Here is a 15,358-nt window from a genome sequence, read left to right as displayed (position 1 = left end):
TTTATACATCCATTTAGAGGTTAAGCTTACATAGAAGGTCTACAAAGAATGGCTAAGGAGGGGAGGAACAATACCTAATGAACCTATTGTCACCATTTCCCTGATTTTGGGGGTTGCTAAAAAGGACTGGCTCACATGCAAAAGCTTCTGATTCAAATTATTCAAAAAGCACCAATCAGATCACAAAGCTAGAGCACCAGTTTACAATACAACCCCTAAAAAAGCTTTACTTTGGTGGTATTTTTATTCACCTTTGGTTTCTGAGATTCTGTAATGCTCAGATACTTTCAGACCTCTCTTTGAAACTGTTACTGGGAACATTTTGATGTCTAAATACTAGTTAGGATTCTTACCTAGTAAGAAGAAATTGGGAGCTGGTGCTTTGAGGAAAGCCAGAATAGTAAAAGGGAAAAAAACAGTGATAAAGCTGCAAGGGTTAACAGTGATGACAATGTTTTCCAGTTTGAATTGCATACTTCTTTTCTGCCCTACTCATACTAGTAGAACACTACAAATAAGGGAAGATTAACTCTTCCAATACTGGGCTGTGATAAGAGTTAGGTGAATGAGCAACAGATAGCACTAAGGGATCTGGCGCCATTTCTTCATCAAGAGCGCAGATTTTGCTTTTCTGGCATTTTCTGTGGAACACAGCAGACAGGTATTAGCCCAGGAGGCAGAATTGAGTCCTGAAGTTCACCAGCACGCCCAATACAACAGTTAAAAACATTCTAGTTCTGAGCCCAACTCCACCACAAATGTTTTTCTTCCCAACTGTGCCAAGCCAGAGTATTTAAAAACTCAGAAAGCAAGTCTAGTACTGTCTCTAGCAATAGCAAAACTATGCCATAAACTAATAAACAGAGTCCTAAGTGGACTGTTGCCTTGGTCAATATTCAACCTGGAGGTGTTTAGGAACAGTATAAAAATCCTGTTCTTAATACTTGGCAGGTAAGTGAAGTGATTTTCAAACTGCCAGACACACATGTGAGCTGAACAGCTTCTTTTGATGGATTTTTAATGGTGTGTACTTTGGTTTTTATTGTTTGGAGCTTAGATACTTTTTTGCGAGGTTTGTTTTAAAATGCAAATATATATGTAAATTTTGAGTCTACACAGATTATGTTGGGACTTTAAAAATTCTTTGAGAGTGTATTTTGTACACAAAATCATACAATCACATCCACACAGTCTACACAGAATTTCTGCTGTCACCCCTCAGATTATTTTAGATTGAAGAGAGAAAGCTTGTTAAAATTAAGGATCCATATTAACTGCCCATTATTACCTGTAACCTGATGGCACTTTTAAAACTCGCTCATACTGGGGGTCCATTGTGTCAGACCTTAAACTCACACATGGAAGTCACAGACTAAGTCCTAAAGACCTTACATTCTAGCTTGCTGTTCGTGCCGAAAATACACCTCTTTCAAGTAACTGTTTGAGGCATTAACTGTCAGAGTTCAAGGAGCATCTGGACGACTCTCTTAGTCATATGGTTTAGTTTTAGGTAGTCCTGTGAGGAGCAGGGAGTTGGACTCCATGATCTTTATGGGTCCCTTCCAGCTTGAGATATTCTATGATTCTATGAACTGATCAGTTGCCTGACTAGTTAAGAAAACAAATCCTCTAACTAAAATACAAAACTTTGCGCTGAGTCCAATAGCTTATTGAACAGAGTCCACTGTTGCCATAACTAAAGATTTAATAGTGTTGTACTTTCACAGCACCTTCTATCTAAGAATCTATCAGCTCTATCATATATTAATGATCTAAATATTAGAAAACCCTCCTGATGAAGGGAAGCATGACCTTAAGTTTTAGAGGAAGACTGAGTCCTCTGTTGACTAAATGCTTTTTTCAAGTCATTATAGTGGGTCAGAATCTAATTTGTATTGACCACACATCTTCAGGTCAAGAGGTGTCACAGGCCAGTACGTATGATGTTTGTTTGTAGACGATGATCATTTGTATCTCATTTTCCTTGCGTAATGTGATCTTGCATTAACAAGCATGAGGTACACGCAAAGTAACATTTGGTGTCCGATTCTGACAAAAAGTGTGGCATTAGTTGAACTGAAACCTAGGATCTGGCACAGAAATCTGTGAAAATGCTGCAGAAATCACTGCAGAAAGCAACGGAACCAGCTGTTTTTCAAAGTGTTACTTACTATGCACCACAGGGTGAGCGGGCTGAGTTGGCAGCAGCTGTGTAGGAGGACCTGGGGACTGTGGCTCATCCGTGCTCGTGCCCGACTGCTGGAAGGCCAGGTCAATCTCTTCATCTGTCAGGCCTGGGGGAGCAGAGGAAATGAAATCAGTTTAGCACCTTTACCCACTTGATGCACGCATAATTAAATTCTCAAGCCAGGCAGAACCCTTTCAAGCTGCAAAGAATTTTGGCACTGACTTGAGCAGTAATGCCTCCCCAATTTTGGATTCACTGGAATGTCTCCCTCTCTCTTTCTCTGTTGCAATTTAACCTTAAGCGACAGAATATTAGCCTCAACGCTGCTTCCAAATGTGGCTCATTCAATTTCCTTAATTTATCCTTGAGTTTATTGCTGCTTTTGAAGTAGCTTTCTATTGCAATTCTCCATTCTTCCCCCGAAAAAAAGATACCATCAACTGCAAATGTGGCTCATTTTAATCTGTAATGGTGTAAAAAAAAAAAAGAGGGGAAAAAACTAACAATAATGCATGAAAACAGACAGGGAAACAAAAAACTAATTATTGGGTTAGACGACTAATTAGTCTAGATCGTTTCCGAAGACGGGAATAATTTGCTTTATTTTATGACAAATGCAGAAATAAAAAGAAAAAATCAGGACTGACTGTGATTAGTATGAATGGGACACAGAATGTAAGGAGGAAATAAAACTATAACAAAACAGATCAAAACAAGGCCAAGCCCAAACTTTCAGCTTAGCATTGCCCCGGCCTATTGCTGCATGATTAGATTGCCCTAGGGCAGCCTGGTTTTTATTTCACACAGAGCTGTAGTAACACTGCACACATGGTACATGTTGGTGCAGTCACTCCTGCCATCAGGAAATGCCCAGATGACCATCTGTAATTGGCCACAACATACGGAAAGGATTTGGCCAACAAGGGGGAAAAGAAAAGCAGCTAAAGGATTCACGATGACCAGCATCTGTGAAGATGCATGCACAGCTGGATTATTTTTTCCAACAGGAGAAAACATCCTCTAGAAAAAGAATTTAGTACTCAGATGGCAACCATGATGTGGGGCCTGGACAGCTGTGTATTTGTTATGTTATTCTCCTGCACAGAAGCAGATAGAAAGCCAGTGTCCCTACTATGACGAACATGTGAAGTGATTCGGGACCTTTTACTATACATGCAGCATGTATGCAAAAACATTTGGAAAGGTTGGAAGGGAGAATATAGATTTAAGGAAAGAGATTTAGAAGGAAAGAGACAGACCACTCGATTCTCACACAGTTGTTGTAGGAACTGAGCACAGTGAGGAAAATGGTATGAATATGACAGCAGTGGGGGAAAAACGGGGGAATACTTTCTCTCCATCACCTCCACTCGAGATCCATGAAGTAGTGCTGGTAGATTAAATTCCTGAACTTAATCCTTTAAAACACTTGGCTTTTTAACATTACTGGGAGACACAATATAGAAAATGGTCCCGTTTCTGGGCATATTACCTAAGTTTTGAGAAATTTTTTTCAGGATCTCAAACTTCACTGCATACTGCGGGTCTAGACAGAATAATCTGTAGCACAAACAGTATTGCCAGAAATAAATACACAAGTCTGTCTCAGAACTGTTACTTAATATCGTAAAGCACTAACACAGTGCTTCTGGTATTCAGAAGGCTTTATGACTATTAACAGATCTTTTCCCTATTCCTGTGAGTACATGAGATACTGTGAGTTCCTGTGAGATACTATTCTATCTACTCTACAGTGCAGATACTGATGCACAGAGAAGTCAGGTGATTTTTCTAACATAACAGAATATTGTCAGAGTCAGAAACAGTATCAGAAAACTGTTTCTGATCTCTGGTCCTGCAATCTGACAAAATCACCCCTTTATTTCTATTTGATGCAAGCCTCAAATAGTAAGGAACCAAAACCACACGTAACAGTATGGAACAAGACTTGCAGCAAGAGTAATAAAAGACACATGAACACAACTCAGCCTACTGTTCTAGTCACAAAAGCAGTATTTATGGTGTCTAATCCATGTTAAAAAGTGAAGTCCTAATCAGAAAGAAACTATTTGAACCAGCTCCTAATTATCCAGTGTAGGAGAAAGCATAAACAGATGCCAACACTGCAGTTCACTAGCAACTATGGAATTTCATAAAGACGGAGACATTATCTGCTGGCTGCAAATGTGGCTCCCACTAGAATAGGGAATTTAGTTCTATTTCCATACAAAGATAGCAAATCTGATAATATTTAATGCTTAGAAACATACAGAAGTTACGGAGGATCATTAATTCATTCTACAAAAAGAGAAGGAAACAATGCTTATGGTTTCCTAACCATACTACCCCTTCTATTCTCATCCTGTTTGAGAAAAAAAGCTAAAATCTTTTGCAGATAAAATGCGCATCTAGAATTATTCTGATCTTGCCAAGTAGGGACACTCAAGTATCACTGTTTCCATTAAAACCCTGCTGTACTGCGCAAAAAAAGCTGATGTGAATGATAGAATGATGGGAAACCTTTTGCATTTGAGTTCACATTTGAATCCTGTGCAAAGCAGTGCAAATTAAAATTGTTATTACTTCCCTGGACTATTCTGTTACCTTGTGAAGTGGTCTTGTTCATGGTACTAGTGGCATTATTCAAAAGAACATCACAACTACATCCCTTCTTGATTATCAGAGGAGAAGACTGGGAGTGCCATCACCTTGGAACACCTCCTTTTTATTCATCCGAACCAGATGTTTTTAAGGCCCTGTGATCTTGGCCTCCAAGCATCAAGGGAATAATCTCCCAGATCTGATTCCTTAAGCATATATATGGAGTAAGTCTGCACTGCAACTAGTCATCTGTGGATTCAGAAATATACCTGTCCTCTTCATGGTTGTCATTTCTCACTCACACTAACAAAAATGTACAAGATATTCTAAGACTGTCCTCGGGCAATTATAACTAAGTCATCAAAATTCCCTTTGGACTGAATATTTTTCAGACTCACCACCTACACACATGTATGCACACAGTATGAGTTTTCTATGCCCCAAATTATTCAACCTCAATATATTAATTACACAGAAAAGTGGGAATTTCTAAACCAGATCAAAGCATTATCTGTTCCAATATCTCACCCTTGCTTTATTTTATCACAGTCCTTCTATCACTGCATTATATAAAAAAGTATCCATGGTCCACGCATTGTTCTAATCTAGCAGGACGTTGGTAACCCAAAAATGATACCACTTCCCTTGGACGCAAAAGCAGTGTCACAAGAACGGGAGCTTTGTGTCTAATATAACTCTCAAATAGGTATGTCAAGAAAATCACCTCAGTTTAACAGAAGAATTGCTCTAAATCCACTTTCTCAACACTTGGGAAAACAAACATTTTAGTTCTTCTGGAGTTGCAGCAAGATCAAGACCATGCAGAATGCAAAAGGTTAAAAGGAACAATAAAGGAAACTGCCAATTGTAAGTGAATTATATTTGGCTTTGAAAGCTGAGCCACGGCTATATTATAAAAGGCATCTCTTTGCGTTGTTTACCATCACCCTGACTAATGCAGACCTTTTTTTTTGTTTTAAATAATCTCATGCAAATTAGACACACACTTCCTTCCAGTTGATTGCTATCTGCAAGGAATAATCTAACCGCAGAGGGTACTGAGCAAGGACTGAGCTGAGGAGAAGGATGCAAGGAAACTGTCTTCATAGCCCTACAGAATGCAAACCTATTCCCTTCCCCCAGCCATCCATTTCATTCCTCTACAGCACCACAGCCATTGCAAAGAATTAGTCATAATTTTCACAAAGCCTTAAAATTTCCTTTTCAGGCTTCAGGGTGTTGATTTGAATAATCCAGCACCCATGATTGTTTTGCACTCAAAGGTTCCTGCTGACCCTCTTTTGTGATTGTCACTGCTGCCACTCAATTTTCAGGGATCACTCAGCCTCTGTAAATTGTAGTCAAACACAAAATCAGAGCAAGTCAGAGAATAAAATGGGTTGTCACAAACATCTCTTGGTGCCTGCACCTCAGGTACTGTATAAAAAGCTCCTCTGCCCAAGAACTTTTAAGACTTGACTGTCTGTTTAGGCCCTTTTATAATACCTACTACTATTTAATACAAGGACCTCATGTACATCAAAATACTGTTCCTCTTACGACCACTCTGAAGTAGAGGAGTACTTAGAGGAGTACTGTTATCCATATTTTACAGATGAGGAAGAAGTGAGACATACAGCTATGAGAAGTGCTCCAAGGTCAGAACTGAATCTCTCGACAGTCAGAAAATAAAACTCAGGAGATGTGAGTCCCAATCCGTTGTTTTACTATAAATCCATTCTTCTCTATTTTCTGGATGAAACACAGTAGCAATAATTGCAATGCAAAACCCTTGCATGAACCTAACTAGATGAGCCACTAAGTCTTCTTCTCCTCTGACACAGGCTCTGACATTTCAGTGACAACCCTTTTTCCCATTTCATGCACTGAGCATAACTTTTTCTTCATTATATTCCTCCTTGCATTGCTCAATCCAGTAATTCATGCAAGATTTTCACAACCTGAAGGCAACATTAGTTTTAGGGAGAAGATTTCTGGTTAGGAAGAAATTAAGAATTCTGCCATAATAGGGCGAGGTGGTGGAAAGAATTAAGCTCCTTTTGTGGGTTTCCAAAGCCAGCTTTATTACCACTCTGAGAGACCACCCTGGAACAATCATCACACCTACCCTTTTGCAGGGACAAAAGGCAGGGGAGGGGTATGGGGCGCAGGGTGCTATCTGTTGCTTTCCTCACACATGCACACACTTTCTATTAAGAAGAAAACAAAATAGAACTGGACAAATTGTTTAGCTACAACAAACTATATGACTACCCAAAGTTAGTGCATGACTAAAAGGAAGAGCTACTGGTAGACACCCTGAAATGACATTACGCTCCTGTTCCTGGAAGCCACTGAGTCAACTCTGCTCAGAAAGAACATGGCCACATTTTAAAAGAATCATCATAAAAACCTTCTGGGATCTGATCCAGACTAATGATTCCACCTGTTCAGTCAGTTACATGCAGTGCTGGATGAGTCTTTTATCAAATGTTTGTCCTATATCCTACTCTGTGCTTAGTTGAACACATTTCAGAAAGGTCAAAAAGGCATAGTCTCCTGATTCATTTTCTTTCACACACCTTAGTTCATAGGGCATTCATGAGGTTGAGCCCAACCCCAATATTTTAACAAAACCTAAGGTCTCAGAAACATCACTGATTTTTTTACCCTTCATTTACATTAAGACACTGTATTCAAATATAAACATCCTGCTGCTGCACTTCCAGCTCAAACTGTCTGTAAAGGAACCCAAACATCAAAGGAAAAATGATTGGTCTCAACTGTCAGGCCAAAAAATGCAGAAATAAAAGTAATTTGAAAAGTTACTGAAAGGGCTTTGAATTCTTACAGCTTTATTCATCTAGGAGACTGTTAATTATGCAATTGCAGTCTTTAAGGAACATTATATACTTTAACCCATCAGGGTGACTAAGCAGCAATCAACTGATAAAGGTGCTCTAACCTCAGTTGCACAGCACTAAAATAAGGAAGGAAAACCTGACTGATGGTACACTGCTAAGAATTATAGTGAGCCAACCAGGAAGGAAAAGGTTAAAATAAAAAGTATTTTGGCATAACAAATATAAATAAATAAATAAATCTGGCAGCAGTTTCTCTTCCTGGCCAAGCTTTTTGGAGTCTATAATAAAATGAAGTGTAATGGAGGAGAGGAGGGCAATGTCAGAGGGTGAGGGTTTGGGAGAGAGGTTGTTAAGTATCTCCCTCTCCTCAGCTGTGTTTACTCCATTTACAGGACCCCAGGTGATTGATAGACAGACAAAAGCAAAGCAAGCAGATAGTAACCCCCCTCTGGGAGCATCAGTAAAGGGGACAACTCCTGACATCATCCAGAGCCCCAAACTCTCCTTAGCCACTTGTAATTAAAAAGACAGAGCAAGATATGCAAACCAGAGAAAAAGTAAAAGAGGATTTTTTTTTATTTATTATTAACATTTTGTTGGAACAGTAGAGTGCAATAAGGACTCTCAGAGCCGTTAAAAGTCGTCGGGTGACCTGCAGACCCCTATTTCCCAGAGCCTTGTATAAAATTGAATTTTTTAAACATAAATTACACGTAATGACGACACTGTAAAAACTAACAGTAATGGAAAGCTGTGCTGTATTTCATTAGCCTGTATTATTCCGTGCCACCTGATCCAGCCGGGCCTTGTTTATGAGTTAGTGTGTTAGCAGATGCCGATGGAAGCATTTGCTTCGACCTTGCTCTTCTCATTGGGGCATGAAATTACGACGGCAGCACCTTGATATTACAGCCATAAATACAGTAAACTGCAAATTTAAGCCAACGGCTCCTATTGTCTCTGAACATAAAGCTGATCGGTATTTATTTAAAAGGAGAACGAAAAAAAATATTATATATCACCTTGTTTATGGGTCCAGTCTCCCCCCCTTCCCCTAATCTGCCTTATTCACTTGGTTAAATACTAAACAAACAAACTAAATCCTCCCTATTTTCTACTGATTAAATATTCTTATGAAATGAGTATTGTCTTCAGAAAACTGGATCAAAGTATTTTCACTCTGAGTAAGAAAGGGCAAGCAACTTGCTCAGCATGTCTCGGAATAAAAAAAAAGGAACAAGTACTACAACTTTTCTTGTCAGTTTTCTATATATGAGAAGTTCAAAATGTAAAATGAAAAAGTTGCTTCTGGTCACTCATTCATGTATGTGTGTAACACGTATGTGTATGCACATGAGAGAGAGCAAGAGAAATATGTTTCCTTCTAGTTGTTTTCTATTTAAAAATATCTCCCTTGTTAATACTATTTCAAACAAGGAGGAAAGATATAGGAAAAAAAATTGCGGTAAGATTAATGGGAGGGGAAAAAAATGCACAGGATTCCTTCTCTGAGGCAGCAGACAGCATGGAGAATGCCTCATTCTTCTATGAGTATTTTGGGTAAATACCCCTGTTCACTGACAAGATACCCACTAAAATTTATTAGAGGGGAAAAAATCAAACACAAAGGCAAAAGGACATTGTAATATCACAAAGCATATCACAGCATAAATCACAGCATTATAAGTCAGTGCAAAATGTATTTCACTGGTAGTTTCAAGGCAGGGAAAATACAGTTTCACTTGTATTAAGAGAGGTCAGGTCTTCCTCTTCTAATGTAAAGTAAGCTCCCTGCTTATATGAAGTATGTTATTTCTGATCCATATAGAAAAAAAGGAAGGGATACCTTAAGTAAAAGCTCCCAATACTAAGCTATATATTTCAGGGGCCAAAGCACTAAGAGGAGAATACGAGGAACAACATGCAAGAAGTGGCTGGATAATGGGACTCACACTTGGGATTCTGAAATGTAAGAGTCCTATTAGATGCAGTGCTATCACAGCCTTAAGAGGATTTGAATGCCTCATTTTTGAATTAATCTACAACAAATCTTCAGGTAGCAGACAGCATAATTCAACAGGCACAATTTTTGCTTCACAAAAAGTTCAAATTAGAAAAAAGGCAGACAGCAACATGACTCTAAATCAAACAAGACATGTCCAGGAGTCCTCAGTAACCTGAATTACAGAACCAGAAGGTTTGTTACAAAGCCCAGTTAAATTTCTACACAAGCATATGCAAAACCACAGCAAAACTTCAATCTTGGGTACCTTCTTCTGAAGACCTGTAACATAAATAAAAATCCCTCCTTCTAGAAATGGGGGGAAATTTTGTTTTATCATCACCTATTTTTAGGTCTCCTGCCTTCAGCTTTTCCTTCCTATCATCACTCAAGCAGAAGAACGGTACGTGATAGAAAGCCTCCTTTGAGTGGACGATGGCAGATAAAGTCCACCTGCCTACTGCACCACTAGTGATGAAGAGACAATGCATGTGACTAAGCTGGAAGCCAATGTAACATGGGAACGCAGGACATTCAATTCAGCCAGTACCTGATGTGAGAACACTACACAGAGAACAAAAACCTCTGCATATTTGAAATTATTTCAAATTAGTATCTACCTTGGAGTTTGAAGGCTTTGAGGACTCTATGCCAGGATGCCAATTCCAAGGTAGTTTATCAGGAATAGAACATAACCAAGGCTCTGACATTTGTTTAAAAGAGGACAGCATAGGGCAGAAAATCCAGATAATGGAAAACACACTACTCTAGTAAGCACAGTGCTGTCGTAATTTGTTACCACAACTGACAACCTCCCTAGAAATAAGACTACACATCCAGAGAAAACAAGTATTAGATACACTAAACGGGTAAGTTTCCAAGCATACCCAACCTATGATCTGCAGATTCTTGCTGTTATTCCTGCAGAGAAACAAGTCTCATGGTGATGGTTCCTGATCATTGTTACTTGTATTATAATAGTCCTTAGAGACCCCAAAAGGCATTCATTGTGCAGGTATTGTGCCAGGTACTGTTCAGAAACAGAGCAGAAGGCAGTCAGACCCAAAGCGTTCAACAGTCTATGTGGAGGAAAGACAGGTTGGAAAGAGAAACACTGCACACATAAATGAAGTCATTTACCCAGAGAACACACCAGGTCTATGAAATTTCCTTTCTATTGAATTAGGAATTACAACAAAAAAACATTCTATAAAGGTGAAAGGATATTAATTTCTTCTGGAAGTTCATTTCCAAAAATAGAATAGCTTGGTACATGGCACTTCAAAAACCTAGAGACTAAACTTCATTACCAAAACTTAGCAGAAATTTTTAAAACAGCAGTGTCAGAAAACATTTGTGCTTCAGATCCATTTACTTTGTGTGGAAGAAAAATATTCTGTTAGGCAGCTTGTTGAGCAATAGTAAAAAAATGATTGGCCTTTGGCTACTCTTTGATCTGTGATATGATCTTTAGGAGTTTCTAAGGAGAAAGCCAGAGGTTGTCTTAAATTTGGGTAAGGTAAAACACCGGCAATACAGGAGGTTTGGTTTTGATCTACCTTTGAAACTCCAATTTTAAACTGTAGTTCCAACTCCTTGAACCAGCACGTCACAAGAATTCCAGCACTGAAGTAGAAGGAGCTGGCCTGTAGGATCTGCAGTCAACCAGACATCTATAATGCCAACATCTCCGCTGTTACTGCAGCCAAGAATAACCAGGCCTTTCAGTGATACGGGCCTGAATATGGTCCATATTAGATCTGACCTAGCAGACTGGCCCTAACGTGGAATAGCTCCGGATCAGAAGTCACTGCTGATCTGTTATTACTGGACTAGGCTGGCCTGCAATTCTAGAACTAGACTCTCTTTCTCCCCAGCTGTGTGTTCAAACAAAAGGAACTGTGTAAAAGAACAGCCATTTCAAGCCATTATAAGGAATTCTTTAACCAGATTTGTCAGAATATCTGAAGGATGACTTAGTTTTATATATAAGAATGAGAAAGTCTGTCCTGATATACCATTCCCAGTTCCTCATATTACTCTGGAATTACTGATTGCCCCAAACACACTAACAGAGCATCTTGATATTTCTACATTAGACAATACCTGTCAGAGAGTAGCCTCTGCAGACTAAGATTAACTGCAATGTAAAGAGCAACTTGCCTCAATGTTATTTATTTCCTCTTTTACTTTCAAAACTTTTAACTTTAGAAAGGAACAAAACAAACCCATTAGTCCAGACTTATCGCATGAAAAATCATATAAAGTCTACAGTAAATGAAGTTTTAGTGTTTGAAGAACGCACAGAACAGAACATTGAATATGCAGTGCGACGGTGCATACTGTGCACTCTGCCAGGAATTTGCTCTAAGGAGCACTGGAGAACAGCAGCTACAGAAGCATGTTTCTAAGAAAATATAAAAACACATGGAAGTATGTACGGGAAAATATGTGGAAATGTAAAGAAACCAACACTGGGTGAGGAGTCATGAACACAGGAGTCTAAGTCCTTTTTCTGACAGATATTTTCTCACAACTTTATAGAGCATCTCTGCTCCTCTAACCCAGTTTCTATGAAGTGGAATCAATGTTAGACACCTTGGAATCAGGTATCGCACTGAGAAGATAAGCTCAATTAAGAAAAATATGTCTAAATACTACATATTTGATTATTATGGTACAAATGTTTCAGGTAAATCTGGTTTGCACTTCCCCCAGAAAGACAGAGACACTAATAAACTATTATAAAAAGACATGTCAGCAAGTATTCATTACAGATTATAAATCACCCTCATTCTTCTTTCTTTTGTTTTAGAGAAATTTTTTTACATGCCATTAAAATATTGTTTGCTGAATGCTACTACAAAGCTAGCCACCTGTAAAATTAAAGGCTGATGCTGCCAATAACAGTGTTGAAATACCTTCAGTTTAAAAGGCAAACCTACTTTGTAATTTTTAACACAACTGTATAAATATTTCTCCACCCACCCTTCACAATTTTGTTGGTTACATCGCGTCCATTTAGACAACAACCATCTATGTCATCACACAGGATGTTAATCTTGGGTGGAGAAGAAAGAAACAATAGCAAATGAACTTTTAAGAAACCAAGATTACACATTCAAGCAGGGTTCTTCGTGATAAAAGAAGAGCAAAGACAAAAAACATTAGGGGACAAGTCAACAAAATAGCAGAAGTTTCAAAAGATCATTTTTCATCTTTTGGTTTGTTTATTGTTATTTTTTTCTCCCCATGTGCCTTCAACAGCTCTTCAGAGTTCTGGAGAAAATTAAAGGAGTCTGGATTAAACGCCCAAAGGACGACTAATGCTAACAATACTAAAAATAACGAGGTTAAGTGGTGGAAAAACTATGGTGACCACACACAGAGAACTGGAGTGGTAAGGTAGAAAAGGAGTTTCATCATTGCTCCCTTGGGACATGCACAGAACATACTAACTGCTTCTAGTTCTCTAGGGTTCTGATTACCATGCCAAACACACCTCCAGAGTTTCCTTATTAGTATAATAAAAAGCCTCTACACATTTGGGTTCTATTCCCAGCCTTGCTATTGACCTTGTGTAGGTCATTTAACATCCATCTGCCTCAGTTTCTACATCTGTAAAACAGGAATAATATTACACAATATCCTTTGTAAACGTTGAGACTGACACAATTATCATGTACAGAGACCAACTGCCAGTTTTGAGAATCTATACATACATTATATGCATTTGAGCTAGGTAAGGCATTTGCAACAAATAATTTATTCAAGTAACAAGTTTATCCTTTTTTTTTTTTTTTTTTTTTGTGCTTGTAGATCATCTTTGGAAATACTTCCAGATTTCTAACTCTCACCAAACTGCACAAGGACTCAATTCATGCTTTTCTTCGACTGGGTGCTAAAATACATGGCATTTCTCTGGTCTCTTTTTGGCCAAGCGTTGCCCTCACAAAATCCAGTCATTGAGGTTGAATGTTCAAAATGGAAATACCAAAGTATCTAATTTTTTAACACTGTCTGCTGTCTTCTAGAGCCTTATGAAAGTTCCAGCCCAGGAGTTAAAACGGGAGTGGCTACACAGAATTCACAGAGAAACTGGAGTGAAGATTGAGAAACACTTATGGGCATGTTCCTGCAACATAACACAAGTCAGATCAGTAGGTGAGGCAGCTGAAGCAGCTGAAAAACTTGCTACTAGTATAAACTCAGACTGTATGAGGATAGCTCTTGGAGTTCCAGGACTAGGAAATATCCCCTAAACAAAGGAATCACCTCACCAATAAAGAATAAAAATGGGAAGATATTCCCTTCTGGGCACTACATAAGAATGCATTTCCTTTCCAGGGTACCAAAAGCAAAACAGGTGATCAACACCACTATACCGGGGTGCCCAAAGAGCTTTTCACAGTCAGTGATGAAGCGCCAAGGATGCACTTTGCAGATCTCTCTCTCTCAATTTTGCACACTACGGTCCTGAGGCATAGGAATCATGCCAGGCACAGGTAGAACACTGTTGCAGGGGAAGCGACTGTTTGACGTGCTGTTTAAGGGGCAGACCTCTGTGCAGAAGCTTCGCCCTTGGTCCCCCAGGGATGACACAGCCCCCACGCTCCTGAGAGCCAAGTCCAAAGACCAGATAAAACAACTCACCCTTTACAGTCACCACAGTAGATGAAGCTCACTAAAAGGACACTGATTCTTTTCTTCCCTCATTTCCTCCCCAGTTTTCTTTTACTGCTACTCCTGTCTGTCTCAGGTGGCCTAGCGTGAAAAAAGCTCTCCTTTTATGATGCAATATCTGGGACCAGGTGAGGCCCTGACTCTGCAGATAACCTGACAAATGGGCAAGAGCAGCTTGTGTTCTTATTGACATGCACGTGCTAGTAAATACCAACCTCCAGGGTATTCTCAGTAAACACACAGCCATCCCTAGCTTCTAAGATACACACACACACACACGCACGCAAGCACTTGCTTTACCCGACACTGAACTCACACCTCACAAACAAATTATTTAACTACTCTATCCCCCAAGGAAGACAGTGATCATTTCAAATGCAGCTCCCTGCTCGTCTCTCACATACACGCAACGGCCTGATAGGTTAAATGCTGCCATTTAATTACAGTAATGGAACCTGCTATTTTTTGGTTCCCTTGAATCCTCTCTCGCTCTCTTTTTAAAACACATACAGAGTCATCTTTTAAACATGTATTTTATATTTCTGAGTTTAACAGCTGCATTCTCCTGGTTACTTGAAGAGCAGAAGCAATGATATTCTGATATTCTTCTCTATACCTCTGAGCAACTAGGCTTTTAAATGCTACATAAAAAGGAAGACAGGTTGGGGGAGATGCTCTACGAAGGGATACATGCTAACACTGCAGAGGCCAACCTGCCCCTTCATTTACTTGGATGGTTTGCGTTGATTTTATTGAATAAAACTAGCTTAACCTCTCCCACCCCCCTCAATGCAGCTGGGACCTGGAGAGGATAAACACAAAAATGCTTTGACTAATTTTACTGAAAATGCTATAAACATCAGTACATCACACTGACACTATGGCACAGTATGGTTATGTTTATATATACATGACTGGGAGTCAGAATTATTTCAGATCTAACTGTTCTTAATACATCTGACTCAGTTTCCCATCTAAAAGGGGGATGCTATTTCCTCCGTTCCCCACTGAGATTTGGAA

At 39.1% G+C, this 15,358-nt stretch overlaps 1 protein-coding gene across 1 annotated transcript in view; it reads right to left on the bottom strand.

Annotated features, from left to right (window-relative positions):
• Nucleotides 1-15,358, bottom strand: part of PEX14 (peroxisomal biogenesis factor 14) — a 79,563-nt gene that overhangs the window by 16,060 nt on the left and 48,145 nt on the right. The window contains exon 4 of the mRNA XM_074848523.1: nt 2,172-2,294. Within this exon, the coding sequence (XP_074704624.1) occupies nt 2,172-2,294 (123 nt within the window). The remainder of the gene's footprint in view (nt 1-2,171; nt 2,295-15,358) is intronic.

Source organism: Strix aluco, chromosome 22 (assembly GCF_031877795.1).
Source record: "Strix aluco isolate bStrAlu1 chromosome 22, bStrAlu1.hap1, whole genome shotgun sequence".
Taxonomy (NCBI): Eukaryota; Metazoa; Chordata; class Aves; order Strigiformes; family Strigidae; genus Strix; species Strix aluco.
Note: the sequence above shows the minus strand (reverse complement) of the source record. Positions and strands in the feature narration are given on the sequence as shown.